The following is a 27,297-nucleotide window of genomic DNA, read 5'->3' as shown; positions in this document are numbered from 1 at the left end:
TCCAATGACAGCGGAGATGGTGGGGAGGGGCTTACTATCAGCTTGTTGTTTAGCTCTGTGAAACCCAAACCGAGCTGTGATTGGACCGCCTGACCGGGTGGGCGGAGCCACGATGCACCAAGGAAACCAGGAAGCGCTTCGACGGTCCACAGCCAACGGCTTTATTTCCCTGTTTCTGTCTGAGCCTCGAAGAACGGTTTCAACGTCAAGAAGACCTCTGTTCCATCTACACCCTCTGGATCTCGAAGAGCTTGATGTCCGTGTCGTACCAGATGGGCGGGTCCATGTTGCTATGGCGACAAGAACGACAGGGGGACAATGAGTTGGACAACGAGGCCCCTCCTGAGAAGATGCTCAGCGCCCCGATGTTCTTACCGCAGGTAGATGATGCCCCACATGTAGGTGCGGAACCACATGGCGGTGCCGGAGTTCGCCTGGTACTTCCTGATTAATATGGGATGCGGCACAGGCAGGAGGCCCACCAGGGTACCATGCTGGAGGAACTTCAGGATTTCGGACTCATCCGTCAAACCCCTGGAGACGAGAGTCCAGGTCTCAAGACGAAGAGTCACCCAGAAGGTGACTCTTCTCTTCTTCTAACCTTCTACTATAGAATATGTATGGAAGGGGATTTTGAAGGAGACGCTTCGTGATGCCTTACTTGTCGATGCAAATCTTCTCCACTTGAGGGACGAGAACTTGCAGCAGCCTCATGATGGTCTGCAGGGGGAGCTTCGCCTTCCAAGACGACACCTGAGAGGTGGGTAGTGTGAGCCGGAGAAAAGGCTCCAAAGTCCTCCAAGAGGAGGATCAGACCTACACTGGTGTCCACCTTAAACTCCACCATGCCAAACTAAACCTTCTTCTGGAAACCTGCAGGGGTCTCTCACCCAGTCGGGACTTGCTCTCCAGACTGACGACGACACACTTGACAACCGACTCCTTGCTGCTTCTGCCTCCATGTGACTGACCTGCTGCGGTGCAGAGAAGCCAAAAAAAAACCAAACATGGTTGGTTTGCAACCGTGAGAAGGTTCGGGGTGGAACGTGGACACACCGTCGGGTCTTGCTCAGAGTTGGACTCTGTGTCGCTGCTGGCGGCGGCCAGGGGAGGGTCGCAGATCGGCATCTTGACCATGACGCCCTCCTCGCTCACCTGAGACATCTCTGTGATTTTATGGACACCTGAAGGACAGCGGAGTACCTCCAGTACTATGAGACTTGTAGGCTTACGAAGTAACATGAGTACAGGGTGTACTTGAGATATTACAACCTGGCGTGGCCTCCAGGGAGGCCTTGAGGGTCCTGGGGTCTTCCGTGGACTCAGTGTCCGTGGAGTAGGTTCTGGAGATCCCAGGCCTCTTCTTCTTGCGCAGTGCCTTCTGGATGGCGGCGGTGTCGGACGGCAGGTTGGCCAGCTGGTGGAACACGGTGCGCTTCCTGATGATGGTGTAGACCAGGTTGCTGTTTCCTGCGTTGGGGGAGAAGGTGGGGATTAGCGCCCGTCCACCTCGCGGACGCTTCTCACACCTGGTGTCCGTACCCACCATCAAACTGGTACTGGATAATGTTGTTGAAGGCCTCCAGCAAAAAGAATACCAGATGGTGGTTCTGCGGGGTAGAGAAGAGGAACCAGGGCGAGGCGAAGAACTCCAGCAGGTGGAGCAGCTTGTTGGCCGCCACCATCGACAAGCTCTTCAGGTACGGAGAAACTGGGGGCGAGTTGGAGAACAGAAGATGCAAAAAGTCCAACTGAAGACGTCAGGAACTTTGCAGACCCCAGAAGCGGCAAAGAGACACTCACTGTTGACGATGATGGTGAGGAGACAGTCGAAGAGCGGCTGGAGACGCTGGTGTCCACAGCTGATGATCTTGTGGAAAACCTGGACGGGGAACAGGGAGCTTCGGTTAGGACAAAAAACAAGTCTCAGGTAAACTCGGCAAACCAAGATGGACCACGAAGCGTGTCCATGAGGTCACTTCCTGCTCCTCACCACCACCAGCAGGTCGGCGTGCGTGCCGGTGAAGACGGGAACGTCCATGGGCACCCGCAAGGCGAAGGGCTTGTTCAGACGAACGCCAAAGTTCCGCTCGCCGCTGAGCAGCAGCAGGATGAAGACGCCGATGTGCACGAGGCCCACGTGCGCTGGAGGAGGACAGAGGGAACATCTGCGCAAGGGGTTTGGTGGAGGAGAAGAAGAAGGACGAGAAGGTAGACTAGAAGGTGGAGACTCACACTGGTCCAATCTGGACTCATTTAGGTGGAACAGGATGGGAACCAGAACGTCCAGAACGTCACTACTCTTCAGCACGAAGAAGAGGAACTTCTACACACACACACACACACACACACACACACACACACACACACACACACACACACACACACACACACACACACACACACACACACACACACACACACACACACACACGATGCTTTGATTGACAGGCGATGCCGGCGTGCACTTCCTGTTTTGCTTTGTCCTTCTGTCACGGTGCTCAGTGCTGCCCTCTAGTGGTCATGGAGCATCTAGCAGCCTGAACCTCCGTGAGGAAGACCTGGATGTTCTCCTGAAATGCGATGGAGTTCTTCCAAGGACTCTTTTGGTCTGAAAACGGGCAGAAACCTTGTTGAAGTCGCAGCACTTCCAGAAGAGGACCAGCAGCTCCTGGTGGAAGCGGATCTTCTTGGTGGAGTGGGGCAGGTACGTCTGGACCAGAGGGTTGTTGAGCAGCCGAGCCAAACCCCTCAGGACGAAGCCCAGGTCCTGGAAGAAGAAGAAGAAGAAGGGTGAAGGTTCAGATCAGAACTTTAGAGTTCGGCCTCCAACTGGTACCCGGACGCACCTCCTCTCGGTGGATCCTGGACAGATAGTTGACAAACAGGTTGTCTGGTCCAACCGTCTGGAAGACACCACAGCAGCTTCTCAGATGTTTCTCCAAACATTACAAAAAAAGAATCCCTTCTTCCAATCCCTTCCTCACCTCTTCTCCTTCCTCATCCCCACTAGGGGGCGGCATGGAGGGGCTCAGGGCCTGCAGGGTGGTACCGGTGGACTCGGCATCCTGCTCCAGCGCCACCAGCAGGACCTGCAGCGCCTGCTCCACCAGGTGCTCGCGGTGGTCAGAAAACAGCAGGTGGTTGTAGGGGATGCCGAAGCCCACGGGGTCGTAGGCGCAGACCACGTTGAGCAGGGAGGTGAAGAGCGGCAGGGCATGCCTGCAAGGGGATGTTCATACCCTCAGGAGAAGATGGACTTCATATAGTAAAGCAGGGAACAGGGAGTGGACCTGGACCACAGCAGGAACCAAAGCCAGCTAAGCTAACTTTGTGTCTATTGGTCACCCCTTGTTGACCTTCTTGTTTCCTCCAGAAGCTCCACCCTTAACAACAGTGGCGTCCCCAGAAAGGAAGTGCCTTTGTACAGGGCCCTGGGATTAACAGATGAGTGGTTCCGGGTGACCTTTGGGATCACTGCTAGCTTGTTGTGTCTTGATCATACTCATACTGTCTCTGTCTGGTGTCACTTCAGTTTCCTGTGTGGACATGAGGGTGTCTGTGACTGGTGGAAATTAGGGGGCTAAGACCAAAGGTGTGAAGAGGCATTTGAGTAAAAGGGTGAAGCTATCAGGGTAGCACATTAGCATGCTTGCTGCTTTAGTTACCAAGTGTCAAGTGTCAAGGGTCAAGTGTCCAATGAGGTAGGGTTGAGACAAAATGTCGGCACTGGTTGTTAGAAGAAAGCATACATGTCTGCGTCACCTGTTCTCGGCAGAGCAGAAGAACGCCACCCAGGGGTTGGGTGCTTTGCTCTCGGACGGCGGGAGGTACATGGCCTCGGAGAAGCAGGTGAGCAGCAGCTTCAGCAGCTCCGTCCTGACGGACGACAAACGATCAGAGACGAAACAACAGTGGAGACCCCAAGAAGAACCGTTGGGGAAGGGGTAGGTTCCTGCCTCACCTGTTCAGGTCATGGTCATAGTTGAGTGGAGGCGACTGAGCGAAGCCGACGCCGGCCTCCCAGATGAACTCGCAGCTGTCGATGAAGTGGAGGCCCTCCGAGGAATCCTGTGGGGGGGAGACACACTGATTGGACCATGATGTTATCAAAGAGCTCGGAGGTAAGATCTCAGTGTAGTGATCAGGACATACGACCAGTCGTCCTCTTATTCCCAACATCTGGACAACGTAGGGTCTCCAATGAACCTCTTGCATGTTCATGGATTGTGAGGACCCAGAGAACACGGAGGAACCCCACGCAGAATATGAAGACCAGGGACCTTCTTGCTGAGAGGGAGAAGGTCACCACATCACCGGCACCCCCTTGTAGATATGTCATATTAGTGAGGTGACCGTTTCAGACGAGTTGCCCGAAGACGTGAATGGGAAGGCGCGACTGTCCGGGGAGCTGCAGGAGGACGTGGCCTCCCTGGCTCGCCTCGGTTCACACCTCTGCTGACAGATCCAGGACGCGGAGGACCGATAACAGCAGATAAACTCAAGGACGACTGAAATAAAACCACAGTTGTGCGGAGCGGCTCGGAGAGTCGACTCAGATTCAGAGGACAAGAACGAAGGTTCAAACATCCATGAACTAAAATGAGTTGAATCATCTGAGAGTGGCCAGGAGAAGCCAGGGGAACGTGGGGAACAAGGAAGGACCAGCATCCTTTGGATTAGATAAACAGATGCTGTTACGGTCCGGCCTAATGTTTGAAGTGGTTAACAATACGGGGACTAAAGGACCACGGGATCACAAGACCACCAGGCCAGCCTGAAATTCCCCATCTGACAACCAGACCACGACCCCCCTAAGATGGACCGACTGACAACCCGACCAACTATACCATTCTGACACCAGACCACCTAACTACCGGACCGCAACCACTTGAAGACTGGCCAGCAGTACACCAGGCCACCGGACCGACTGACTACCAGACCACCTGACCACCAGACAACCATACCGTTCTGACACCGGAGGGGGCACCTGACTACTAGAGTACCAAACTACCCTACCATTGTGACCATCAAACTACCAGATCACCTGACTGACCACCTCACTACTAGACCCCCAGATCACAAGACTATCTGACCACCGTACCGTTTGAACCAAAATACCAGACCACCTGACCCCCAGATTCCAAGACTACCTGAGTACCATACCGGCCACCACAGTGCCAGATCACAAGACTATCAAACCACCTGACTACTAGTATGGACAACCACTCCATTCTGACCACTGGACCACCTGACTTACAGACCACCAAACTACTCGACCACTAGATCCCAAGACTACCAGACCATCATACCATTTGAACCAAAATACCAGACCACCTGACCACCAGACAACCATACCGTTCTGACACCGGAGGGGGCACCTGACTACTAGAGTACCAAACTACCCTTCCATTGTGACCATCAAACTACCAGATTACCTGACTGACAGACCACCTCCCTACTAGACCACCAGATCACAAGACTACCACACCAACAGACCACCCAACTACCAAACCACCTGACTACTAGAACGGACAACCACTCCATTCTGACCACCGGACCACCTGACTTACAGACCACCAAACTACAAGACCACCAGATCCCAAGACTACCTGACCACCGTACCATTTGAACCAAAATACCAGACCACCTGACCCCCAGATCCCAAGACTACCTGAGTACCGTACCGGCCACCACAGTGCCCGAAGAGGGGGGACTCCAGAATTCCCTTCCAAAGACCATCCGGATCCACCTGGTGACACTTCGAGTCCCTGAAATGGACCAATCAAGATGAAAGAAACCCTCAAGAGGACACTGAAGCCACCACGATCTTCTGAGAGGTTGTTTTCAAACTCCTGCCCGCCCGCCGCCCCGAACCCCGCAGGGTCATGTGACCTCGCCGCCGCTCCTGAGGCTGTTTGCACAAGGCTTCTCAGCCCAGTTGACAAACAGCATCTCCGCCTGCAGGAGTCAACCATTAACCGGAGCTACCGGTCTGGCTGTGTGTGGTGTGTGTGTGTGTGTGTGTGTGTGTGTGTGTGTTTTATTCTGAAGGCCTCACCAGGCCTCCTTTCTTCTGGCTGGAGACGGTGAAGTCGGGACAGAAGAGCAGGTCGGCCACGGCGAGCAGCAGCGACTCGGCCAGCGGGCGTCCGTCCTCTTCATCGCCTGGACGCTGCAGGACGTATTGATTACTGATCAGGAGGCGGGTCAGCTGTCAATCATCCGACCATTCGCACCGAATCAATTTCGGGTCGCGGATGAACCCGGGAGGAACCGGGAGAACCTGGAGGAGAACGTGGCGCGAACCGAATCTTCGACTCTTTAGAATCGAATCTCTGAATCCGCGTGTTCGAATCCTCGAATCTTTCGAATCGCGGTAAAAAAACACGATCGGTCGCAGACTTTTAGCTTCCGGGACATTTGATCCCGTCGGACGGAGACAAAGCGGCCTCTGTCCGGAGAGAAGGTTCAGGTGGCAGCGGGACCTCCTCCGGGATGTTTCCTGGTGGGGTCGGAGGCGGTACCTTCGCCCGGCCGGCTCCCGGCACGCTGGACCAGAAGAAGCCCCTCCAGTCGGCGTCCTCGAAGATGTACGGCAGGACGCGGGTCAGCAGGCGGCTGCACTTCAGCACCGTCCGACGCTCTTCGTCCGACCGGCAGCCCGAGTCCGAGGCCTGGACCAGACGCTCCACCGCCTGAACACACACACACACACACACACACACACACACACACACACACACACACGTTAATCCAGTTTTTTTTTTTTTTTTTGCATAATGATACTAAACACACCATTAAGTTAAAGGATGATGCTTTTTTTTTCTTTTTTTTTAAATTTTTATTTATTTATTATTTTTGTTTAAGGTATGATTGCAAAATAACATTTGAAGGTGTTTTCTTATGAATTAAATATATTTTCTTCTGCAGGTGCTTTTTGTTTTTTAAAGGTTTTCATCTTATTTTAAGGTGTTTTTTTGTGATTTTTGAATATTTTCTCACTATATTAAAGTACTTTTTCTAAAGACTTTTTTATGTGATTTTTAAATATTTTCTCACTATCTTAAAGACTTTTTTTTTTTATTCTAGAGATTTTTTTTGTGATTTCAAAATATTTTCTCCTTACCTTCAGGTACTTTTTGTTTTTTAAAAGGCATTTCATCTTAATTTAAGGTGATTTTTAGTGATTTTTAAATATTTTCTCACTATATTACTTTTTCTAAAGACTTTTTTTTTGTGATTTTTAAATATTTTCTCACTATATTACTTTTTCTAAAGACTTTTTTTTGTGATTTTTAAATATTTTCTCACGATCTTAAAGACTTTTTTTTTATTCTAGAGATTTTTTTTGTGATTTCAAAATATTTTCTCCTTACCTTCAGGTACTTTTTGTTTTTTAAAAGGTATTTCATCTTGATTTAAGGTGATTTTTAGTGATTTTTAAATATTTTCTCACTATATTAAATTACTTTTTTTTATTCTAAAGACTTTTTTTTTATTTTAAAAGAATTTCTCCTTATCTTCTGGTACTTTTTCTTTCTTTAAGGTATTTCTTCTTCTTTCTTTTAAAGTTCTTTCTTGTATTCTTGTTACTTTAAGGTATTTTCCCCAAATCTTTTCACGTTATCTTCAGGTATTTGTTTTATTCAAAGGTATTTCTTCTTATTTTAAGTTTTTTTAGTCATTTCACGAGCTCACTATCTTAAGGTATTTTTGTTATTCTTAAGATATTTTCTTGTGAATAAAAATATTTGATCCTTTTCTTAACGTACTTTGTGTTATTCTAAAGTTTTTTGCGATTTCAAAATATTTTCTTGTTATCTTGAGGTACTTTGTGTTTTTTCAAGGTATTTCATCTTCATTTAAGGCATTTTTTGTGACTTCAAAATATTTCTCATTTTCTTTTGTTTCTTTTAGGTATTTCTTCTTATTCTAAGGTATTTTCTTATATTTATATATATATAAACATTTTAAAATATTTTCTCTCGATCTTAATTGTTTTTTTTTTTTTTTTGTTCCATGAATGAATTTTTTGTGATTTTAAAATATTTTCTCGATATCTTCAGGCACTTTTTGTTTCTGTATGGTATTTCTTCTTATTTTAAGGTATTTTCTTATATATGTATATATATTTACATATATATATATATTTTTTTTTTTAAATATTTTTTCTCTATCTTAAATATTTTTTTGTTACTTGAATGAATTTTTTTAATTTTTTTTTTTTTAATATTTTCTCAATATCTTCAGGCACTTTTTGTTTCTTTACGGTATTTCATCTTGTTTAAAGTAGTTTCTTATGATTTAAAAGTATTTCCTGCTTGTCTTTGGGTAAATATATTTCTTTTTAGGGCTTTTTCATGAATGAAGGTGTTCTCTTGTTTCAGACATTTTGAGGCGGTCTTTAAAAGTCTTGCAGTTTCTCGAAGGCGTGTTTGACCTCCTTCCTGTCCGTCCATCACCGAAAGGTCAAAGGTCGCGTTTCAACCGACTCCAAACTGTTTTTAAACGCAGCATTTTAAAAGTCACATTCTTCCTCTTTGCCGCCGCGACCTTTGACATTTACAAACGCCGTTGAGGAGACGGACGTCGTTCCTCCGCCCGCCGGCCGTCTCCCGGACGGCGACCCAAAGGTCACCGGACACGTTCCGGTGGTCGGCTCCTGGTTACCACGGCGACGGCTGTCCTTCGGCTGCTTTCATTGGACGCCGGAACTGTTGTTTTTTTCGTTCCTGGAGTTTTTTTAACTCACTCGTTCATTCGTTCAACACCTTTTCACGTCCGATCGCGTCTTTTAAGAGCTTTTTGAAGGTGATTTCCGATCTCCGGAGGTCATGTGACGCCGCCCACCTTGAAGCAGAGCGTCGCCAGGTTGGACGGGGATTCTTCCCTCACGGCTCGGATCTCCGCCGCCGGGACCAGGGCGAAAACATCCTGCGCCGACGTGGACTCGGACCAGAACTGCTCCCAGAAGGCGTCGTCCGACGCTTCCACCGGCTGCACACACACACACACACACACACACACACATTTATCATCCCTTGAATGCCTCACCATCATGCAGTTGCATACATGAATGATCTGCCCTGATTTTATTTTCAGGAAATGGGTTATGAAAATTTGAGAAAAAAAACAATATCATTAAAGTAAGAGAAAATAAACCTGGAAGTGCTCAAGAAAAAAAAAATAATAGTAGTGATTTTTTTTTTTTGGGCCATAAACAGTATAAATAAATATACATATGTAGAAATAAACTAACATAAACATGTATGTCATCAGAAGTTAACAGTGTTAAAGGTTTGTGAGAAATGGCTAATGCTAGACAAAAAAGAAAGTAAAAGAAAGTAATTAAATAAGTAGATAGATAAATAGAATAAAAAATCAATAGATAAAAAAAAAGAAAAATGCAAGGGGAATATAACATATTTTCAACTTGGTGGTTCACAAGAAATCTCAGATATCAAACTATATATTTTTTGGATTTTGGATTTTATATTTTTTGGATTTTGGATTTTTCCATAAGTTTTAAGGACTTTTTGTATAATTCAAAATCGTTTATAAAGAACCTAAAATTGGGGGAACATTTTGCATTCTGTGTTTGTGAATGAAGAACTTAAGGCCAGGCCTAAAATAACATTGACACACAGTTCATCTCTGTTATTGCTTAAAAATAAACCAAATGTTATGTCACCAAATAATAATAATAATAATAATGACATGGGAAATAAATTCACGTGACGTAATCAAGTGGCTGTAACCCGGATGTTTGTTTAAAACATCGCGTAGGTTTCGCAGACGTTTAAACCCGAAGGCCTGGTAAATAGAAGATTCCAGCTGAAATCTCGCGAGAATGCACCTGTCGCCGTTAACACACACACACACACTTCCGGTCACTTGTTGCAGAATTCACACATTTTCCAAAAAAAAAACATTTTTTTCTTTTTTAATAGAATAAAAAATCCCGAATTAAGAGCCTCCATCTTTCTCCGGTTATTTCTACGTTTAACTTGTCGTGTCCGTGGGTTGTGTGGGAGCTCAGCCCACGCTGCCAGCTGCCACCGAAACTTTCCATCCCACGGACACGACAAGGAAAACACGCAGGAAAAAAAATAAATAAACGAAAATAAATAAAAAAATACTCCGTAAAGTTTGTTTTTTTTTCCCGTCCGCGGGTCCGAACCTGGGTTCCGGTCGTCAGCTGGATCACCGCCTTCCTGAAGCGCAGCTTGGTGTCGGTGTTCCCCATGCTGGAGAAGCTGGAGAAGCTGGAGAAGGTGGAGAAGGTGGAGGAAGAGGAGGAGAATCTTCTTCATCCTGACGCGCGGTGTGCGCGCCGCGTTCACGGACCGCTCGGAAAGTCCAGAGCCGAGGAGGCCGCCGGTCCCACAACTAGAAAAAAACAACCTAATTTCATAATGAAATAAAACCCATTTTGAAACAAAGAGGCGTCTTTTGTTTTTATTTGATCAAAATCAAGAGTGATAGAAAAATAGACGCGATTTAAATCTGCAATTGCATACAACTACTACTAATAAATTGAATAAATATATCTCGCATTAAATTGGTGCAGAAATAAATATATCACTAATCTAAACATTTTGAAGAGTTTATTTCATCACCAAAGGTCCTGTTTTACGACCGTGTACCTCAGAATATTGGACATGATGAATGATAGCCTCCAAAACGACACTAAACAATAAAGAAAAAAAAAATGAGAGTAATTCATTTCAGTCCCAGGAAAGCAGCTCGAAGTTGGAAATCAACGAACGCCGAAAAACAACTTTTTAAATGGAACTTTTGAAATTCCCACAGTCATTGAACGCACCGGCGCCCCATCCAGGATCTTTGCCGGGTCACTTCCGGGATCCCGGTGTTCGTTTCCATTCCGGAAACTCCCGTTTCCGACCTTCCGCCGGAGACCCTGAACGCACCGCCAGGGAGACGCTGTTAGAGGCTGAGGATGAGGCGCGACAGCGACCTCTAGCGGACATTTCAGGAACTGCACCCTGTTTCAACATTCACATTAAATTGAATTAAATAATTATGACAATCTCAGGTGCTTATTAATTGAGACTATCAGAAAACAGCAAAATATATGCTTTTCACATAACACACATCACATCCTAACTCTGCTGTCTCTCTTATCCTTGTTTTTCCCCGCCCGCACACATCCTGTGCTTGTTTATTTTATTCATCGTTCATTATTTTTGTCACTCTATTTACATTGTTGTTTATTTCCAGTTGTGTATTTTTCATCCTCACTCTTCCTTGATGTTGCTGATTGTCATACCTGATGTTGTTGTTGTCTGTTGTCTTTTTGTGGATTTTTTTTTGTTTTGTCTTGCTATAAGTCTATCGCTTCTGTCTTCTACTTTTCTATTGATAATTATATTCATATTCATTTCCTTTTTTTTTGACATCACTGTTACGCTGTTGTGACAAAGGAATTTCCCCAATGGAAATTTATCTTATTTTATAATCCACACACGCAAACTCCACAGAAAGGTCCCCTTAATAATAATAATAATAACAATAATAACAACAACAACAACAACAACAATAATGATAACAACAACAACAACAATAATAATAATAATAATAATAATAACAAGAATTGGCGGCACAGTAGAATACATAGAATAATAATGCAAGTACATATAGAGTCCTAGTACAAAAATGATGACATTTTATTCGTCTCAATCTTTGCTGCTTTTATTTTGAAACCGACAGGGTCTGATGACGTATAAGGTTTCCTAAAGGAGCTGTAAAAGTACAAGGACCAACGTGAATAACGGCTTCCTGGGTTTCGACTCACTCAAAACAGAGCCTGCGTACCTTCATAACGGTGCGACCGTCAGATGACTTCTCTTTACATGTTATACGGAATTCCTATAATTTGACATTAGTTTGGAGCTGCAGTGATGGACTGAGGTGAACTGAGGAGCAGAAGAAGATGGACGGAGGTGGAGTGACGCCTCCGCTCGCATGAGGAGGAACATCATGCATCCATCAGATTCCTTCAATCCACAAACAAGTTTCTGTCCGTTTAAATCACAGTCGGAATTCATAACCACACCCAAAAGACACACACACACATATACAAACACACACACACACACACACACACGTACGCGCCTTCCCTGCAAGACCAAACAGAAACCGGCAGTCTCGGCATCGACAAGCAGGTTCCTGTTCCTGAGGATGAAGATGAAGATGTCTTCCCTGCTGGCGTTGGTCTCGGCGGTCCTTCTCTGCAGCCGAGCCGTGAGTTCCTCCTCCATCTCCTCATCTCTGCAAGACCTTCCCGGTAACCTTCTCCTCCCGCCCTCCAGGCCTCCGGCGGAGCCGAGCGAGGCTTCCTGAGGTTCGCCCCGTCCCCGGAAGCCTCAGGTGGGGAAAAAAAACCTTCTCTTAAAATAATTTTGCGCGCGTCCGTGTCGATATATGTGTCATTTTCAAATGAAAACATCCGTAGAGAGCTATGGATGATGTCCGTCTCTTTTCATTTCCGCGTTCGTCCTCCGTCTGTGTTTTCCAGACGGGACGTGTCTGAACGGCGGCACCTCGGTTCCCTCCCTCCTCAGCGGCCGCCACATGTTCTGCGTCTGCGCCGACGGCTTCGAAGGCCGCCGCTGTCAGACGGGTGGGCGCTTCCGTCCGCTAAAGCATCATTTTTCATCCGAATCTGTTGTTTATGAACGTCCGCCGCCCGATTCCCCAGCGCTGGGCGGCTGCTACGAGGGCGTGGGGGTTTTCTACCGCGGCAGGGAGTCCCGGTCGGAGAGCGGCCGGCCCTGCCAGGAGTGGGACCCGGACTCCAGGGCCAGATACCTGACCTCTGACCTCCACGCCGGCAGCCACAACTACTGCAGGTCCCGGAAGTCTTAAAAACGTTCAAATCTCACAAAAAAAAAAAAAAAGGCAGATAAATGAAGAGCCGGTGGTTTTCATCATCGAGATGAACGTTTTCTCCTTCTTCTCTGTTCGCTTTAAAGCAGAGCTTTTTACGGCCCGCCAAACTATTTTCTTTGAATATTTTAAAAGGTATTTTCAACTGATATTGAAATTAAAAACTCCTTTTTTTTTCCTTTTGTTTCATTTCGTATGGATGATTCCGTACAAAATAATGTCGGTAAATTCACATGATCATTAATGATTTTAAAGTTGAAATAAAATGCCAAAATAATGTAAATATTTAAATTTTAACTTTGCTGCGTTTACATGAAGCTGAGTTGGCTTGCATGTAAAAATTAGATTAGAAATGTGGCTAACCAGACGAAACAATTGGCCACCCCTGCTGGAGACGGATGGATTTCCCTTAAACTGATGGTCCGAGGTGTGTATGTGTGTGTGTGTGTGTGTGTGTGTGTGTGTGTGTGTGTGTGTGTGTCCTGCAGGAACCTGCACTACAAGCGTCGGCCCTGGTGTTTGGTCTGGAAGGACGGCGTGCTGGACTGGGAGTACTGCGCCGTCCCGCGCTGCGGCGCCGACACAGGTGAGTCCGACCTCCGACCTTTGACCTCTGACCTCCTTCCCGACTCCCCTACGGCCGACCCTTTGCCCGGTCGCCGCGGGCAACCGTCTCCGGAGCCGGCGCGAGTCGACGTTAGCTTGAAGTTAGCTTGGACTGACGCGCCAGGTGCTGTTAGCAGGTCGCCTGCAAATGAAACACGAATGAAAACATGAATATTTGACGAAAATTCATAAAAATCTATGAATGAATGAGTGAACGTATCCTTTTGTGTTCGATAAAACACACATCTCCATGGCAACCGTTCGGGGGTCAGAGGACTGGTCGTCTCCTGCTGTGGTTCCAGCTGAGCCGCCTGTGACTCCGCCTCCTCCTCGTATGACTCCGCCTCCACCTGAATCAACTCATCCAGGTAGCCTCCTCCACACACACACACACACACACACACATGAATCCCCTTTCTAAACATGGCTTCCAGCGGCGGCGGCGTCGTGCGGCCAGCGCTACAGGAAGCAGGCGAAGATCGTGGGCGGAGCCGTCGCCGCCATCCAGTCGCACCCCTGGGTGGCGGCCATTTTCTGGCGTGTTAAGTCCAAGCGGCTGGTGTTCCGCTGCGGGGGGAGCCTGATCGCCCCCTGCTGGGTGCTGACGGCGGCGCACTGCTTCCCGGAGGGGTAGGCCGTCGCGAATTGTTCCGACAGACAGGAAGTGACATCACTTCCTGACCCGCTCGCCTCGTCCTCCAGGTCGGGGACCAACAAGCGGCGTCTGTTGGTGTCCCTCGGCAGGAACGCCCTGAACCAGACGGACGCGGCGGCGGAGCAAAGCTTCCGGGTGGAGCGGCTGGCGATCCACGCCGGCTTCGACAACAGGGACGAGAGCTACGACCAGGACATCGGTGCGGGGCGCCGCCGCGGCGACCAATCACAAGAGGGAGCGGCGATTTCCTCTTGAAATCGTCCCCTTCAGGTATTGGCGGTTCATTTGACCAACATGAGGTGGCGCTCCCTTGCAGCGCTGCTGAAGCTCCGCCCCAAACATGGCGGCTGCGCCCGGGAGAGCGCCTGGGTGAGGACCATCTGCCTGCCGCCGCCCGGCCGCCGCCTGAAGCCGGGCTACACCTGCGAGATCGCCGGCTACGGGAAGGAGGACCAAGGTAGGTGCCGACTCGGGGCGCGACTCGCCGGACCTCCGGACGCCCGCCGAGCCGGTTCGTCTCCTCGCAGGTTTGTGGTTCAACTCCCGGCTCCTCCGGGAAGCCCGGGTCCACCTGCTGGCCGACGAGGTGTGCCGGCAGAAGGACCACTACGGCGAGAAGATCAGCGACAACATGTTTTGCGCCGGGCGTCCAGACTGGAGCCAGGACGCTTGCCAGGTACCCTCAAGTGGAAGCGGATCCCCAGGAGGTCTGGACCACCTGCAGACGCCTAACGGTCGGCTCTGGTTCCCCCCAGGGAGACTCCGGGGGGCCTCTGGCTTGCGAGGTGGCCGGCAGGTTCTTCTTGTTCGGGGTCATCAGCTGGGGCGAAGGCTGCGCCAGGGAGCGGAGACCCGGCGTTTATACCAGGGTTACCAACTACAACAGCTGGATCCAGGAGAAAACCGGACTCTTGTCAGTCGCCAGCGGCAACGCCTTCCCCCTGAAGTGACACCAGGAGCTCGGTGGCGAACGCTCCTGCGGGACTACAAGTCCTGCACCCCCAGAGTCCAACAACACTGTTCCCGTCTTCCTTGCGCTGCTTCTTTTTCAGGCTATTTTCCGCGGTCACTTCTTCATAATTCCATGTTCTTTTAAGCATTTCTTTCGCTTTCTTCAGCCGATGCCGAGATCGACCTTCGTTCTTCCACAAGAAGAACCGAAAGCTTCGGTGTCTCCTGTTCTTTTGCTCTTCCTGCTGAACCCACGGAGACGTTTAGTTATTTGTCGAGGTGTTTTCACAGGACCTTTGGGGGAATTTCTCGCTGATCTTCGATGCTCCTCTGGTGGCTATTTTTACTTTTTCAGTGAACTGTTTTAACGTCCACGACGATTTTCACCTCCGGAATTTTAAACGTCGGATCGATGAGACATCACGGAGGGCGCCGTCGGCATGGCGTTCAACAGTAACGGTGTGTTTGAAAAATAAAACAAATAGAAATGTTCCTTAAGCGGCGCCTTGTGGAACTCCGTTTTAACTCTTCAATAATCCCCCCTGGAAGAACCTGCACTGCTGCTCATTTTTAGGCTTTTCTTGTTTTATTTCATAATTGGGGGGGACTACATTTTTTTAATCGAGAGATTTATTATGCTAATATTAAACATCTATTTGAAGTGGTTTTAAGGCAAAAGATGAAGTTCCGTGACATCGTAAACGGAAAAGTGATAGCTTAGCATAGCAAATGAATCATCGGTTCAATCGCTAACATTCATTTACATTTCTTTATTTTTTTTTTTACCACTTTAATTTATCCTGCTGTCATGTTCGAAGTTCAATAAAGTTTGTGATTCTAATTCTTTTTGATTCTGTGCCTTTTTCCTCACGGAGGTGAATAAAAAAATCCCAGGTTATTCATGTTTTACTTTGTTATTCTTAGCAGTACCAGGAATTAGTAAGTTGCAATAGTACAAGTCCTTTTTTTTGGTATTTGGGACTGTTTTCTATTTTTCTGCTCTGGTCCATCTGGACCAGGACTCTTCTGGTGTCTTCTTGTGACAAACTAAAAACGAGGGAACTCGTGCAGAAACACAACAGGATGTTTGCCCGTCTTCGATATTCTGAGCCTGGACCTCCAGGTGACTCTCCATCTCCACAACCTCCAGTCCCCTATTCCTGGAAGCATCTCATGGGACCTGGTTCAGAGTTTCACGTTTGCTTTTCTTTCCTGTCCATGGACCAGTTTCTCCATCTACACCAACCTTTGACTGCCCAAAACTAAAACCATCACCTGATCCTTGGAAAGCCTTTTAGGACAATCTCAAAAAAATTTGACGCAGCTTTGTTTCAAAAAGAAATCACGTTATTGACACGATGAAAAATACCTGTTACTGGTTCATCCGTATGGAGAATTGTTTCTCAACTTTTGCTCTTGATATCAGGCAACAAGTCGGGTTGAGGGAGGTCATTTAGATGCACTAGATGGCTAAAAGTGTCGGCTCACCTGCTTTGACTGGCATTTGAACTGAAGTGACGTCCCGTTCCTGATCCGAAGGGTCCACCCTTCCCAGCTCCAGCTCTTCTAGGAAGCTTCAGGAGTGTGTTGATGGAAGTTTTGGACCGTTCTTCCAGAGGCCACATGTCGGGCGAGAAGGCCCGGCTCTCGGTCTGCGCTCGAATTCATCCCAAAAGTGTTCTGTTGGGTTGAGGTCGGGACTCTGAGAGGTTCTCGGTCATCCTTGTCTTGATGGATCTTGCTTTGTGCACTGGTGCTCAGTCGTGTCGGGAAAGGAAGGGTCCGACTCCAAACTGTTCCCATGGATTGTCCAACATGTCTCGGTATGCCGAAGCCTTCAGAGTTCCTTCCACTGGAACGAAGGGGCCAAAAACAGACCCGCACCAGAATCCCCCTCCACCGAAGGTTACACTTGGCACCATGTGATCAGACATGTAGCGTTCTCCTGGCGACCGCCGAACCCAGACTCGTCCATCAGATCACCAGATGGAGAATCGTGATTGGTCACTCCAGAGAAGGCGTCTCCACCGCTCTGGAGTCGGTCTCCGCACACTCTTCTTCAGCTCATCTGAAGGCCACGAGGAGTTTGGAGGTCTGTATCCACAGCTTCCTGGCTGAGCTGCTGTTGTTCAGTCGACTGAGCGCATTTGGGTGAAAAATTGGATGTCGTTAAAATCTGGATTCAGTCAACCCATGCAGATTTCCTTATTTTATCATCCGAAACCCAAAGCCGTCCCAAAGCGGTCTCCGCCCAAGGACGTCGCTCTGGACGAATATAGCAGTGAGATATATATCCAAAAATATGAATTCCCTGCTCTGAAGCGTGAAGGTCACCCTTGCAAAGGGATTTTTTTTTTTTTTTTTACCTGGCTAAAGACAGGTTTATTAAGGAGTGCAGCTACAGGGGGCAGTAGCGCATATTTATTCTTATGTTTACTCTTTTTTTTGTTCCTTTTTTTCTCCAGCTCTGGCATTGTAATCATTCCAATCCAAATAGTAATATGTTTTTATAGCCTAATTAAAATAAATTGAAAAATAAAGATTTATCCCCATCAAGTGTATTTAAGTTTCTCGTGCCTCTCTCCATTGAATTTAATGCTTTTTAAAACTATTTAAGACCTTAATTTGTGCTAAATCTATTTAATAACTTTTAATACTTTTTAATGACCTGCCAAAATGTTGTATCTTTAGCATTTCAAATTCATTTTCCTCCTCCTCCAGATGCTTCAGGTCACTTTGATGGGTGCCTCCCCACCCGAGCTTGGGATGTGTTCTCCAGGTGGAGGGCCGGGGAACCCTCCAGAACCATCGAGAATCCTCCAGAACCCTCGGCCATTTCTCGTGGAACCGGTCCAGTCTGTGATTATTATTTTTTGGTGTATCTTCTTTTTCGCTCCTCGGACATTGAGATATTCCACAACCTCCTGGGGAACATACAAGTCTTGCGCCTGGAGGCAGGCGGAGGCAGGGCTTGTTGTTTGTCTCCAGCCCAAACACCACGCAGCTTCTCAGAGACTCTCTGAGTGACCTTTAACATCTGGTGGTGTTTCTGTTTTGTTCCTTCTGAATATCCAGGATTTAACTTTGGGTCACATTTCTGGGTGAAACCCCTGCCTCTTTCGCAGGGTCTACCCTAAAATATGAAAAAATAACTCACAATAGTAGTAATGCAATATTGGAAATACAAAGTCAAATGAGCGGACATAATAAAATGCAGAAAAAAGTTTAGTAGGCCAACACAAATACTCACAAATAGGATCTTTAATATGGGGGGTTAAATATGGGTCAATGAGAAGGCGTTGGAGAAATAAGTCTGTAAAATAGGGAGAATTGAAATAAACTGCAGCTGAAATGATCAAAAAAAATTTAAATTCCAATGACGTCTTCATACAAACTTGTTTCAGATGGAAGTATTACATCTTAGAAAATAAAAAACCCAAATATTTCATTTGGATGGAAATCAATCTTGATATAAAGACTGATTATCTGTCAACAGATAAATGCTACCCTTTGTTTTGTTACAAAAATAAAAGGTATGCATTTGTAATTGGCAAACAGCTTCGGCCCGAACCGTCGGCCTTTTCACAGTGGGACCTAAATCAACCTGAAAGGAAGATCTCAAGTGTTTCAGCATCGATCTCTTGTTGCACAAGAACGCCACCTGCCTTCGAGCCCCAGGTCTTTGTGGATTCTACAGAAGAACCTCAGCAGCAGAAGGTGAAGGACCTCCTCCAGTCCAGGAGGCAGAAGATGGACGGGCGGCTGAATGAGACACTCAAACTGTCATTATTGAGGGCTCGTGCAAAAACAAGATACTTCTTCTGCATTAACATGCAGGTTCTGCTGCAGGGAAAAATGAAAAAGCATGTTTCAATGAGAATGAGATTTTATTCATCCAGTAATAAAATGTTTTCATACACAGGACTGTTCCTTATGCAGTACATTCAGTGACAGAATATTTGTAATATTTGATATTCTTTATATCCAAAACATCCATATCACTTTAAATTACACATAAGTTCATCATTGCTTCATTTATTGTTATGTTATGATGAGTTGTATTTTACATCTTCATCTATCTGTACGTTGCTTTTCAAGGATTTAAAGTGATTAAATGGAAATGTGTTTCCCTGTAAAATCAAATTCAAAAAAGCAAAAGAACAAGCATATAGTTATAACGAGGTGTTAAACAGTGCAACAATTTCATCACAACGGGAAATAAATGTGCTTCTCTGAAGGATCTTTTGGGAATTCTCAATAAATTACCTGCGGTGCATTATTACTTTTTCTATAATAACTGTAAAAACATCAACCAATGAATTAGCAACTATTCGCCTTTATGTCTCTGTTAGACACCCCCTTTATTTAAGGTTTAGTTTTCGCTCCCCAATCGTGCAAACCATTCAGCAGATACACGAACTTGTTAACTCTGGAACCACTTAGGGCTTAACAAGTGTCAAAAGATAAAATACAGCAACTTTAAACGGGGAAAATGCTGATTGGAAGCTATGCTAGGCTAACGCGGTAGCCAATGTCAGGTAGCATTTTTAGTGAGCGAAAAATGAGAATTGGAATGAGCTACGAACAACCAGAGCAACATGTTTACAGCTTTAACTACGAGTAAATGCAACACAAACAGGACATTTTAAACTCTGGAGAAGAGTTAAGGTAAAAAACAAATGAAAATGGTAAAATTATGATACAGATGTTAAACTGTTGAGTGCTATGTGGAATGCTAACGCAGTAGTTCAGACCAAGTACGATACAATTACCGAGGTTAGCAAAAAAAAAAGCACCGAGCTAACGCCTTCAACGAAAGATACATATAGCACAAGACGATAGCCTAATAATTTCGAGTTACGTATAAAGTCGTTTCGTTAGAATAAATCGCGATAAGATTCACACATAGACAGCAAGTGAACTTCGGGGTGAAAGTTTACTTCGATATGCGGCAGCTTGACGAGCGGAGGTTGGGATGGGAACGCGATGACGTCACTTATGACCCGGAAGAACTCCCCTTCGGATCCCAACTACTTCCGGTTACGTAACGTAAGCCGCGATGCCAAAACTGCCACTAGAGGGCGCATTCGGGCGAAATACTAAAAAATGAGTGGAAAAGAAGCGAGAGATTGAGACAACAAACAGAAAATACTATAAAACTACATTTAGCATATTCACAAAAAGGCGATTCCCCCCTGACCGTCGCCATCTTGATCGCTCGCTAGAAAACATGAAGGTCCTCTGTGTGGTTCTCCTGCTGGGTTCTCCAGCTTCCTCCCGCCGTCCAAAAACAGCAGTTTCCACGGAGACGCCTAATTGTCGGTACGTCCGAAATAGAGAGTGAATGGTTGGATGTGTCTGAATCGATGACTGCTCACCTGTCCGGGTTAAACCCCGCCTTCCGTCCCCAATATCAGCTAAGATCGGCTCCAGTCCCCTCTGATTGAACATCGGTTGAAGGTTCTCAGCAGCTTTCTAAGAACCAAGACGTCAGCGTCCGAGTAGAACGCTCTCACATCGGCGAGTGCTGATCAGGACGGGTCGGATCCAGAGCACTGCTGGTAGAAAACACTGACGACGGTTTGGAAGCGCTGCTGCAGATACACCTCCAGGGTCCCCAGGGACATTCGCCTCACATCGTAACCCAGAAACTGCTCGGGCGCCGTCTTGTCGACGGGCACGATTTCCTCGGTACTGTTCGGGTCGTTGCGTCCGATGGCGGCGTACGTCGGGAAGGCCTCCCTCAGCTCTTCCGGAAGGTTGCGGCTGTAGTTCGTGCAGCAGTAGGCCGACCAGAGGTACTCGGGCACGGCCACCCGGTGGCCCCTGAGCCAGGGCTCGTCGGCCTGGTAGGGGATGATGCCGGTCACGATGTAGGCCTCGCCCAGGCAGTAGGCCTTCAAGAGGAGGTTGACCGCCTGCTCCAGGAACTCCCACGGCCCGTCGTTGGAGCCCACCTTCTGGGGAACGGCGTTGGTGAACGTGAAGGTGGCGCAGCGGTCCTCGTGGTCCTGGTGGTGGAGGCTGGGGTTCAGGTGGCCTCGGCTGTAGGTGGAGTTGATGTAGTCCGGTCCCACCGCCTGGCTCTTCACCACGATGGGGTCCAGGGGCCCCGGAGGGAAGGTCATCATGTTCCCGTCGGCTTCGGGGTAGGCCAGCTGGATGGACAACCAAACAAGAACCCCCATCTTTCAACGATTCAAAGTTAGCTTTCTTGTCAAATTCTCCACATGTACCAGAGGAACGGAGAAGATATTTTCTACCTCGACTTTGTCCAACTCCAGCCGATCGCACTCTAAAACCATTAAAGTCGTCGTCTTTGGTGTCAGAATTGAACGGTCGTTTCATTGGTCCGATATCCTCTTCTCCGTTGGTCTTTTCCCTTCAGGGGTCTCCACGGCCAATCCACCTTCTCCATCTAACACACCTTCTCTCACACCAGCGACCTTCTCTTGGTCCCATTCCAGCATCCGTCTCCCTCCTCCGTCCATGACCCAACCATCTCTGACCTTCTCTCCAGAACATCTACCATGTGCCGTCCCTCTGATGGACTCATTCCTGATCCTCTCCATCCTGGTGAACCTCAACATCTTCATCTCTGCGACCTCCAGCTCTGCCCCCTGTCTTTTCATCATTGCTACTGTTATTTCATTGGTCCGATGTGACCAGACTAAATATTTTTTCGGCGTGAAGCTCGTTAGCCTCCCAAAAAAAATCCATAAATGATCCCAAGTTTTTTAAGCGCATGAAGAAGTGGCGGCCAAATTCACATTCACGGCCGGCGTTGGCTCACCTGCGGCTCGAACTTCCAGTGGTCCGACGGCCTCTTTCCCATCGGGATGCTGTACTTGTAGGCCGAGAACAGCGGGGAGCGCCGCGGCCGGCTGTACAGCGTGGCGAACCGGTACCGGTCCAGGTAGCGCTGGCAGACGGGGGTCCCGTCGGGGCCCTTCGGGGGCCACGACTGGAAGAAGAAGCTCAAACAAGGGGTGAAGTCACCCACTTCGGCGGCCGACGGGAGGCAGGCGGCGAGGACCAGAAGGAAGGCGGCGGGCGGCGCGGCGGACATGCTGGTGCTGGAAATAATGCCTATGGTGACAAGCTTGCGGAGATCACGCAGCACTTCTGCTCTGTTTCCTGTCAGGAGAAAGCAGAAGTGGTGTTATTCTCTGCAGGCGGGTTCTCATGATGAAGAGAAACTCAAATGCAAAGCGAGATAAGGAGGTGAAACTGAAATAAAAGTGGCGGTCTGGAAAGCCGAAGCTTACCCTTGACGGACTTTCTTTGGTTGAACTCGGGAGGCCTCACGAAGCGCAGAAACCCGATCGCCAGACGACCAGGAACGGAAGGGTTAAATCAAATTGTGCTGTTCGTTAGGCTTGAAAGTGGAGAACTTGCAGATCTACATATTTCTGCGGTACTCCGACAAGGTTCGATCAGATGGGTGTCGTTTTTACGACGGCGAACAAGATCCAAACGTATCCCTAATGAAAGACCGCACTTAAAACGATCGGCGTGTTTGACACCGAATCACCGACCGAATCAGCAGTTCATCCTTCACTCCAGTGCCCGTCCGGCTCGGGCATTGAGTCTTTCTTTTTGGACGGTTCGTTCACCAATCAGAAAGCATCTTGTTAAATCCATATCCTAAGATGATTGGCTTTGTTTGTCATGATAAATCACCCACCGGATCACATCCTTCACTTCGGTGCTGGCTTAACTCCAAACTACGAATCTTCTGTCAGAGTGATTCGATACACTACAGAGAGTCGTTCTTTCGGGCGGTTCGTTCGCGAACCTCCCGCCCCCCCGGATTGAGGTCGCCGTTCTCAGACGGTGGTTTTAAACCAGACCGGAAGCGCCAAAGTCCGTCTCTTCGCAGCTCCCGGGACACGAAATAAGAGGAAAGAGGAAGAGAAGGCGGAAGGGGAGGAGAAGGAGTGGAGGGGGGGATCCCCGGATTGCTACGTGCAGTCGGACTCGCCGTGCAGAAGCTCCGGTTCCGACCCAAGAGCTCCACGAACCCGCGACGCTTCTGCATTCAGAATTACGGAACCGAACCCGCAGGTAACGAGGGGGTGGAAGGGGGTGGAAAGGGAAATTTGGAGGCGGAGGAAGAAAGAGAAAGAAAAGCGACCCGCTGGTTTGTTGTCAAACCTGCCAAACGCCAGCAGGGCCGCTGCCACCCATTTTTGGGGCCCCGGGGCAAAATGACCTCGTGGAGCCCCCTTTCAACAGCGCCCCCAAAACTTTGTTTAAAATCACAACTTGATTTATTCGTCCTATTTTCCCCTCTTATTCTGTCTGTCAACATCAGAATGATACCAATTTTTTTTTTTTTTTTTTGAGGGGGACCAGACAAAACAAAAGGAAGCTCCTCAAGCTGGAATGTAGCCTTCGTTATCTAAGAGTGACCCCTGGAGGAGTGGGTTGAGCTTCCACCTTACAGGCAGGAGGTTGGATTTCTGTGTGGAGCTCCATGATCTCCTGGTGTCTGTGCAGGGTTCCTCAGGGTTCCTCCGAGTCCAGAAACATGCAGGTGACCCTAAAGTGTCCAGACATGTGCCAAGAGGGTAATGGTTGTATGTCTCCACATGAGGGGTGGCTCAGGAGGTCGGAGTGCTCGACCTTGGAACACTTGGTTCCTGGTTCGGTTCCCACGCTTCTCCAAGCCTGGCAAAGTGTTGTTAAGCAAGACACTGAACTTCAAACTGGTCCAAGTGGCTTCCAACTGCTCAGGGTTCACCCATGATGGGTCGAATGCCAAGAGGAGTTTCCTGCCAGGAATTAATGAAGTATAATAAAATAATTTGGACGATTTCAACTTTTTGACAGTGCACATTTTTCAGATCTGATCCATCATGTTACAACCCACCTGTGCGCGTAACTATGGTAACAATTTAGGCGTCGGCCTTCAGGTTTCTGAGTCATGATTGAGTCCGTCTTCCTCCTGAAGCTCAAAAACAGTAGGTGGATTCAAAACTCTAAATTGTCCCTCAGCTGTCGGTTTCCACACTGGGAATGTGAAGTATTGACCCCGAATGACCCCATACCAGGGAGATTCTGAATTTGGTGAATATGGTTGAAAAACCACACACACAACAGCATCAAATCCAAGTTGAAAGTTCTCATGTGTCGCCTTTCCTCAGCTCTCATCAATGGGGATCGTTCCGGCATGTTCTCTCCTGCTGTTGGTGACCCTCCAGATGAGTCCCCGTGTCCAAGCTGGGAGGATCCTGGTGTTCCCCTTGGACGGCAGCCACTGGGTCAACATGAACCTCATGATCCAGGGCCTCCACGTCCGGGGTCATGAGATCACGGTGGTGCGCAGTACCACCAGCTGGTACATCAAAGAAACTGCACCACACTATCAGGCCATCAGCATCACGCTACCCGAGGCCATAAGCCTCGAGGAGCCAGACTTCTACGTGAACTTCCTCAGTAAGATGCTGGAATTCAACAAGCAGGACCTCTCCCCCATCCACGCGATGAAGTTCTACTGGGAAGTGCTTGGCTCGCTTTATAAAATCCACCAACAGGCCAGCATGATGGTGGTGAAGATATTCGAGGACCAAGCTCTAATGCAGAGGCTCCGTGACGCCCAGTACGACGTTGTCCTTTTGGATCCCGCGCTGCCTGTCGGGGTTCTGGTGGCCCATGCGCTTAACCTCCCCACTGTTCTCAACGTGAGATGGATCAGCAGTGGTGAGGCTCACTCTTTGGTGGCTCCGTCCCCGCCTTCTTATGTCCCGTGTACTGGATACAAGGTGTCCGACAAGATGACTTTTGGGCAACGAGTCAAGAACATGTTCCACTGCGTCTTCAACAAAATCATCGACCACTTCATATTTCGCTCTCATTACGAGCGCCTGACAGACAAGTACTTTGGCCCAGAGTTGAGTTTCCAAGATCTCCTGCATAGGGCAGATCTTTGGCTGATGAGGGTGGACTTTGTCTTTGAGTTCCCAAGACCCACCATGCCAAACATAGTCTACATCGGTGGCTTCCAGTGCAGGGCGGCCCAGCCTTTACCACCAGAGCTAGAGAAGTTCATTCAAGGTTCCGGGGAGAACGGGTTCATCCTGATGTCTTTGGGGACGCTGGTCAAAGGCCTCCCGTTGGAAATCACCTCCGAAATCGCCGCAGCTTTTGCCCAGCTCCCGCAGAAGGTCGTTTGGAAGTACGACGGCAAGAGTCCCAAAAACCTGGGCAACAACACCCTTCTGGTGAAGTGGTTGCCGCAGAACGACCTCTTGGGTCACCCCAAAATCAAAGCATTTGTGTCCCACGGAGGTACCAACGGGATCTACGAGTCCATCTACCACGGAGTGCCAATCATTGGCATCCCCCTCATGTTTGACCAGTTCGAGAACATACTCAGACTTGAAGTACGGGGAGCGGCTAAAATGGTGCAGGTGACTCAGCTTACCAGTCAGAACTTTCTGGAGGCAGTACGGGAAGTTCTCGCCAACCCCTCTTACGGGAACAGCATGAGGCATCTATCGAGTCTCCATCGGGACAAACCCATGCATCCTCTGGACACCGCCCTCTACTGGATCGAGTTTGTCATCAGGAACAAAGGAGCATCACATCTGCGCAACGCGTCCCATACGCTGCCCTGGTACTCCTACCATTCTCTGGATGTGCTTCTCTTTTTATTGCTGGTGCTGTCGGCGGTGGTGGCAGGGACTGTGGGCTCGATGTGGTTTCTGTGCTTTCGGCTGTGTAAGCGGTCCAAACCGAAGCAGGAGTAGAGGTCAACTCACTTTTCAAGGGACCTTCATTCTGTCCTGAGGGTCAGTAAGAATCGACATTGTCCTTTCCAGGCCTCCACCTTGCTGCATTTCTACATTATTTCTTGTGTCTGCAATGTTATTTACCGGTAATCAGATCTACATTTCCTTGTGTCCAAACATCGCCACAGCGCAGACACACACAGCTGATGTATCCAACAGAAGTTAACACCTTACAACAGACACCGCATCAGAACCTTTTGCTTCCCAAGCCACACATTAACACCGCCATTCAACCCAATTCCTGTCCAACAACAGTAGCTTCTCTCCTGCTGCTGGTGGTGGTGACCCTCCAGATGAGTCCCAGTGTCCAGGCTAGGCAGATTCTGCTGTTCCCTTTGGATGGCAGCCACTAGGTCAGCATGAGCCTCATGATACAGAGCCTCCATGCTCAGCGTCACAAGATTGTTGTGGTCCACAGACGCATCAGCTGGTATATTGGAGAAACTGCACTGCACTCCCAGTCACCCTTCCAGAAGCCATTAGCTTGGACTATTATGAACGTCCTCCTCACCCTGATGCTAGAGTTCAATAAGGGGTTGGGAGGTCCTCCATGAGTAAGGTGGAGTTCTACTGGGAGGTGCTCTCTGAAATCCACCACCCCCAAAAAAACAAAAAACAACCAGCTATAGTTAGTGAACAAGTACTTGCCCGGAGTTTAGTTTCTTTCCGGGGGTAATCTCAACAAACTAACTCCTTAGCATAATTAGTTTCCCAGGGGCACCATGCTGCCACCACCAACAAACCAGTTTCTCAGGGGCACCAAATCCCAGCCCCTGCAGATTCTTACCAGAAATTGCCCCAAGAAGCCTCTGGGATGGAAGGAACATCTTCATGGAGTCAGTTGGTCTGCTTGACCTGGATCTCTGGACCTTCAGACAAGTTGCAAAACAGAAGTACAAGGTTTGACCTGCCATGCTGGATGTGGACCAACTGTTTATCTCTGAGCTTCTGAAATGGTTCTTCAGTGCAAGTCCTGTATATTTTAATGGGAACAGTTTTATGGAAGTGAAATTGATTTTTAAAAACACTACTCTGTCTGTTGGTGACTAATAAAACAAACTTGGAAAATTTGGTCTGTTTCTTCTGCAGAAGTTGTTTTATGCTGAAAGACATGTTTCAAACACACTTCCAGGACCCAAAAGCATGGGTACGATAGCACTGGTGATCCTGACAACACGGGAGGTTTGCTTTGCAAAGGCCTCTTCTCACAGATCCAGTGGTACAGCATCCGGCCATCCAGGACTGGAGATCTTTAGCCGTGTCCAGAGTCCTCACCCTGAGCACCAGCTCAGCTTCATGACAAGATAGTAGCACTTGTCCTGGAAGAGTCTCCAGCTGCTAGGACACTCTTTGCAAATGCACTCTGCGGAAGAGATT

At 48.1% G+C, this 27,297-nt stretch overlaps 4 protein-coding genes across 9 annotated transcripts; 2 read left to right on the top strand and 2 right to left on the bottom strand.

Moving 5' to 3' along the window:
* Positions 1 to 142: 142 nt before the first annotated feature.
* hid1b (HID1 domain containing b) lies at positions 143 to 10,321 on the bottom strand. Its single transcript, XM_086139662.1, has 19 exons — positions 10,184 to 10,321; positions 8,854 to 9,000; positions 6,528 to 6,698; positions 6,062 to 6,175; positions 3,965 to 4,071; positions 3,766 to 3,879; positions 2,988 to 3,222; positions 2,850 to 2,906; positions 2,630 to 2,770; positions 2,236 to 2,326; positions 1,994 to 2,145; positions 1,804 to 1,882; positions 1,547 to 1,711; positions 1,273 to 1,470; positions 1,057 to 1,184; positions 891 to 974; positions 662 to 753; positions 376 to 534; positions 143 to 290 (listed from the first exon to the last, which is right to left on the bottom strand). Exons 1-19 carry the CDS (start codon positions 10,247 to 10,249, stop codon positions 227 to 229), a joined length of 2,364 nt encoding a protein of 787 aa, XP_085995788.1. The 5' UTR covers positions 10,250 to 10,321; the 3' UTR covers positions 143 to 226.
* A 1,498-nt stretch (positions 10,322 to 11,819) lies between these two features.
* Positions 11,820 to 15,965, top strand: plaub (plasminogen activator, urokinase b). Of its 2 annotated transcripts, XM_086139771.1 has the most exons (11): positions 11,822 to 12,267; positions 12,336 to 12,393; positions 12,542 to 12,646; positions 12,725 to 12,875; positions 13,401 to 13,498; positions 13,791 to 13,886; positions 13,953 to 14,148; positions 14,221 to 14,372; positions 14,490 to 14,630; positions 14,701 to 14,849; positions 14,929 to 15,965. In XM_086139771.1, exons 1-11 carry the CDS (start codon positions 11,989 to 11,991, stop codon positions 15,121 to 15,123), a joined length of 1,620 nt encoding a protein of 539 aa, XP_085995897.1. In that variant the 5' UTR covers positions 11,822 to 11,988; the 3' UTR covers positions 15,124 to 15,965. The 2 variants fall into 2 exon arrangements, with proteins under 2 accessions (XP_085995896.1, XP_085995897.1); XM_086139770.1 differs by having other exon boundaries at positions 11,820 to 12,267; positions 12,542 to 12,875.
* A 2,409-nt stretch (positions 15,966 to 18,374) lies between these two features.
* On the bottom strand, positions 18,375 to 22,844 carry LOC147215484 (endonuclease domain-containing 1 protein-like). Of its 3 annotated transcripts, XR_015104211.1 has the most exons (5): positions 22,393 to 22,844; positions 21,918 to 22,261; positions 20,065 to 21,282; positions 18,790 to 18,967; positions 18,375 to 18,437 (listed from the first exon to the last, which is right to left on the bottom strand). XR_015104211.1 is itself a non-coding variant. In XM_086139847.1 (3 exons), exons 2-3 carry the CDS (start codon positions 22,191 to 22,193, stop codon positions 20,656 to 20,658), a joined length of 903 nt encoding a protein of 300 aa, XP_085995973.1. In that variant the 5' UTR covers positions 22,194 to 22,261; positions 22,393 to 22,844; the 3' UTR covers positions 18,993 to 20,655. The 3 variants fall into 3 exon arrangements, 1 of the variants encoding a protein (XP_085995973.1); XR_015104210.1 differs by having other exon boundaries at positions 18,376 to 18,967; XM_086139847.1 differs by lacking the exons at positions 18,375 to 18,437; positions 18,790 to 18,967 and having other exon boundaries at positions 18,993 to 21,282.
* Positions 22,845 to 23,062: 218 nt separating this feature from the next.
* Positions 23,063 to 26,988, top strand: LOC147215483 (UDP-glucuronosyltransferase 2C1-like). 3 transcript variants are annotated; one of them, XM_086139846.1, is made up of 3 exons: positions 23,063 to 23,191; positions 23,474 to 23,580; positions 24,274 to 26,988. In XM_086139846.1, exon 3 carries the CDS (start codon positions 24,283 to 24,285, stop codon positions 25,876 to 25,878), a length of 1,596 nt encoding a protein of 531 aa, XP_085995972.1. In that variant the 5' UTR covers positions 23,063 to 23,191; positions 23,474 to 23,580; positions 24,274 to 24,282; the 3' UTR covers positions 25,879 to 26,988. The 3 variants fall into 3 exon arrangements, with proteins under 3 accessions (XP_085995972.1, XP_085995969.1, XP_085995971.1); XM_086139843.1 differs by having other exon boundaries at positions 23,474 to 23,663; XM_086139845.1 differs by lacking the exon at positions 23,474 to 23,580 and having other exon boundaries at positions 23,071 to 23,191.
* The last annotated feature ends 309 nt before the right edge of the window (positions 26,989 to 27,297 follow it).

This window comes from Fistularia commersonii, chromosome 32 (assembly GCF_037954325.1).
Source record: "Fistularia commersonii isolate RoL2024-O1a breed Wild chromosome 32, RoL_Fcom_v1.0, whole genome shotgun sequence".
Classification (NCBI taxonomy): Eukaryota; Metazoa; Chordata; class Actinopteri; order Syngnathiformes; family Fistulariidae; genus Fistularia; species Fistularia commersonii.
The sequence above is the reverse complement of the archived record's forward strand: the minus strand, read 5'-3'. Positions and strand labels throughout refer to the sequence as shown.

Excerpts from the sequence above, each read along its gene's own strand:
- hid1b (XM_086139662.1), bottom strand. The coding sequence starts at position 10,249 with ATGGGGAACACCGACACCAAGCTGCGCTTCAGGAAGGCGGTGATCCAG. Across the intron at positions 2,771-2,849 it reads CCAGGATCCACCGAGAGGAG|GACCTGGGCTTCGTCCTGAG; the intron begins GTGCGTCCGGGT and ends TTCTTCTTCCAG. Across the intron at positions 535-661 it reads GAGAAGATTTGCATCGACAA|GGGTTTGACGGATGAGTCCG; the intron begins GTAAGGCATCAC and ends TCTCGTCTCCAG.
- plaub (XM_086139770.1), top strand. The coding sequence starts at position 11,989 with ATGAGGAGGAACATCATGCATCCATCAGATTCCTTCAATCCACAAACA. Across the intron at positions 13,499-13,790 it reads GCGCTGCGGCGCCGACACAG|AGGACTGGTCGTCTCCTGCT; the intron begins GTGAGTCCGACC and ends TTCGGGGGTCAG. Across the intron at positions 14,373-14,489 it reads GAGCTACGACCAGGACATCG|CGCTGCTGAAGCTCCGCCCC; the intron begins GTGCGGGGCGCC and ends GCTCCCTTGCAG.
- LOC147215484 (XM_086139847.1), bottom strand. The coding sequence starts at position 22,193 with ATGTCCGCCGCGCCGCCCGCCGCCTTCCTTCTGGTCCTCGCCGCCTGC. Across the intron at positions 21,283-21,917 it reads ACTGGAAGTTCGAGCCGCAG|CTGGCCTACCCCGAAGCCGA; the intron begins GTGAGCCAACGC and ends TTGTCCATCCAG.
- LOC147215483 (XM_086139843.1), top strand. The coding sequence starts at position 23,604 with ATGATCTCCTGGTGTCTGTGCAGGGTTCCTCAGGGTTCCTCCGAGTCC. Across the intron at positions 23,664-24,273 it reads CCGAGTCCAGAAACATGCAG|CTCTCATCAATGGGGATCGT; the intron begins GTGACCCTAAAG and ends GCCTTTCCTCAG.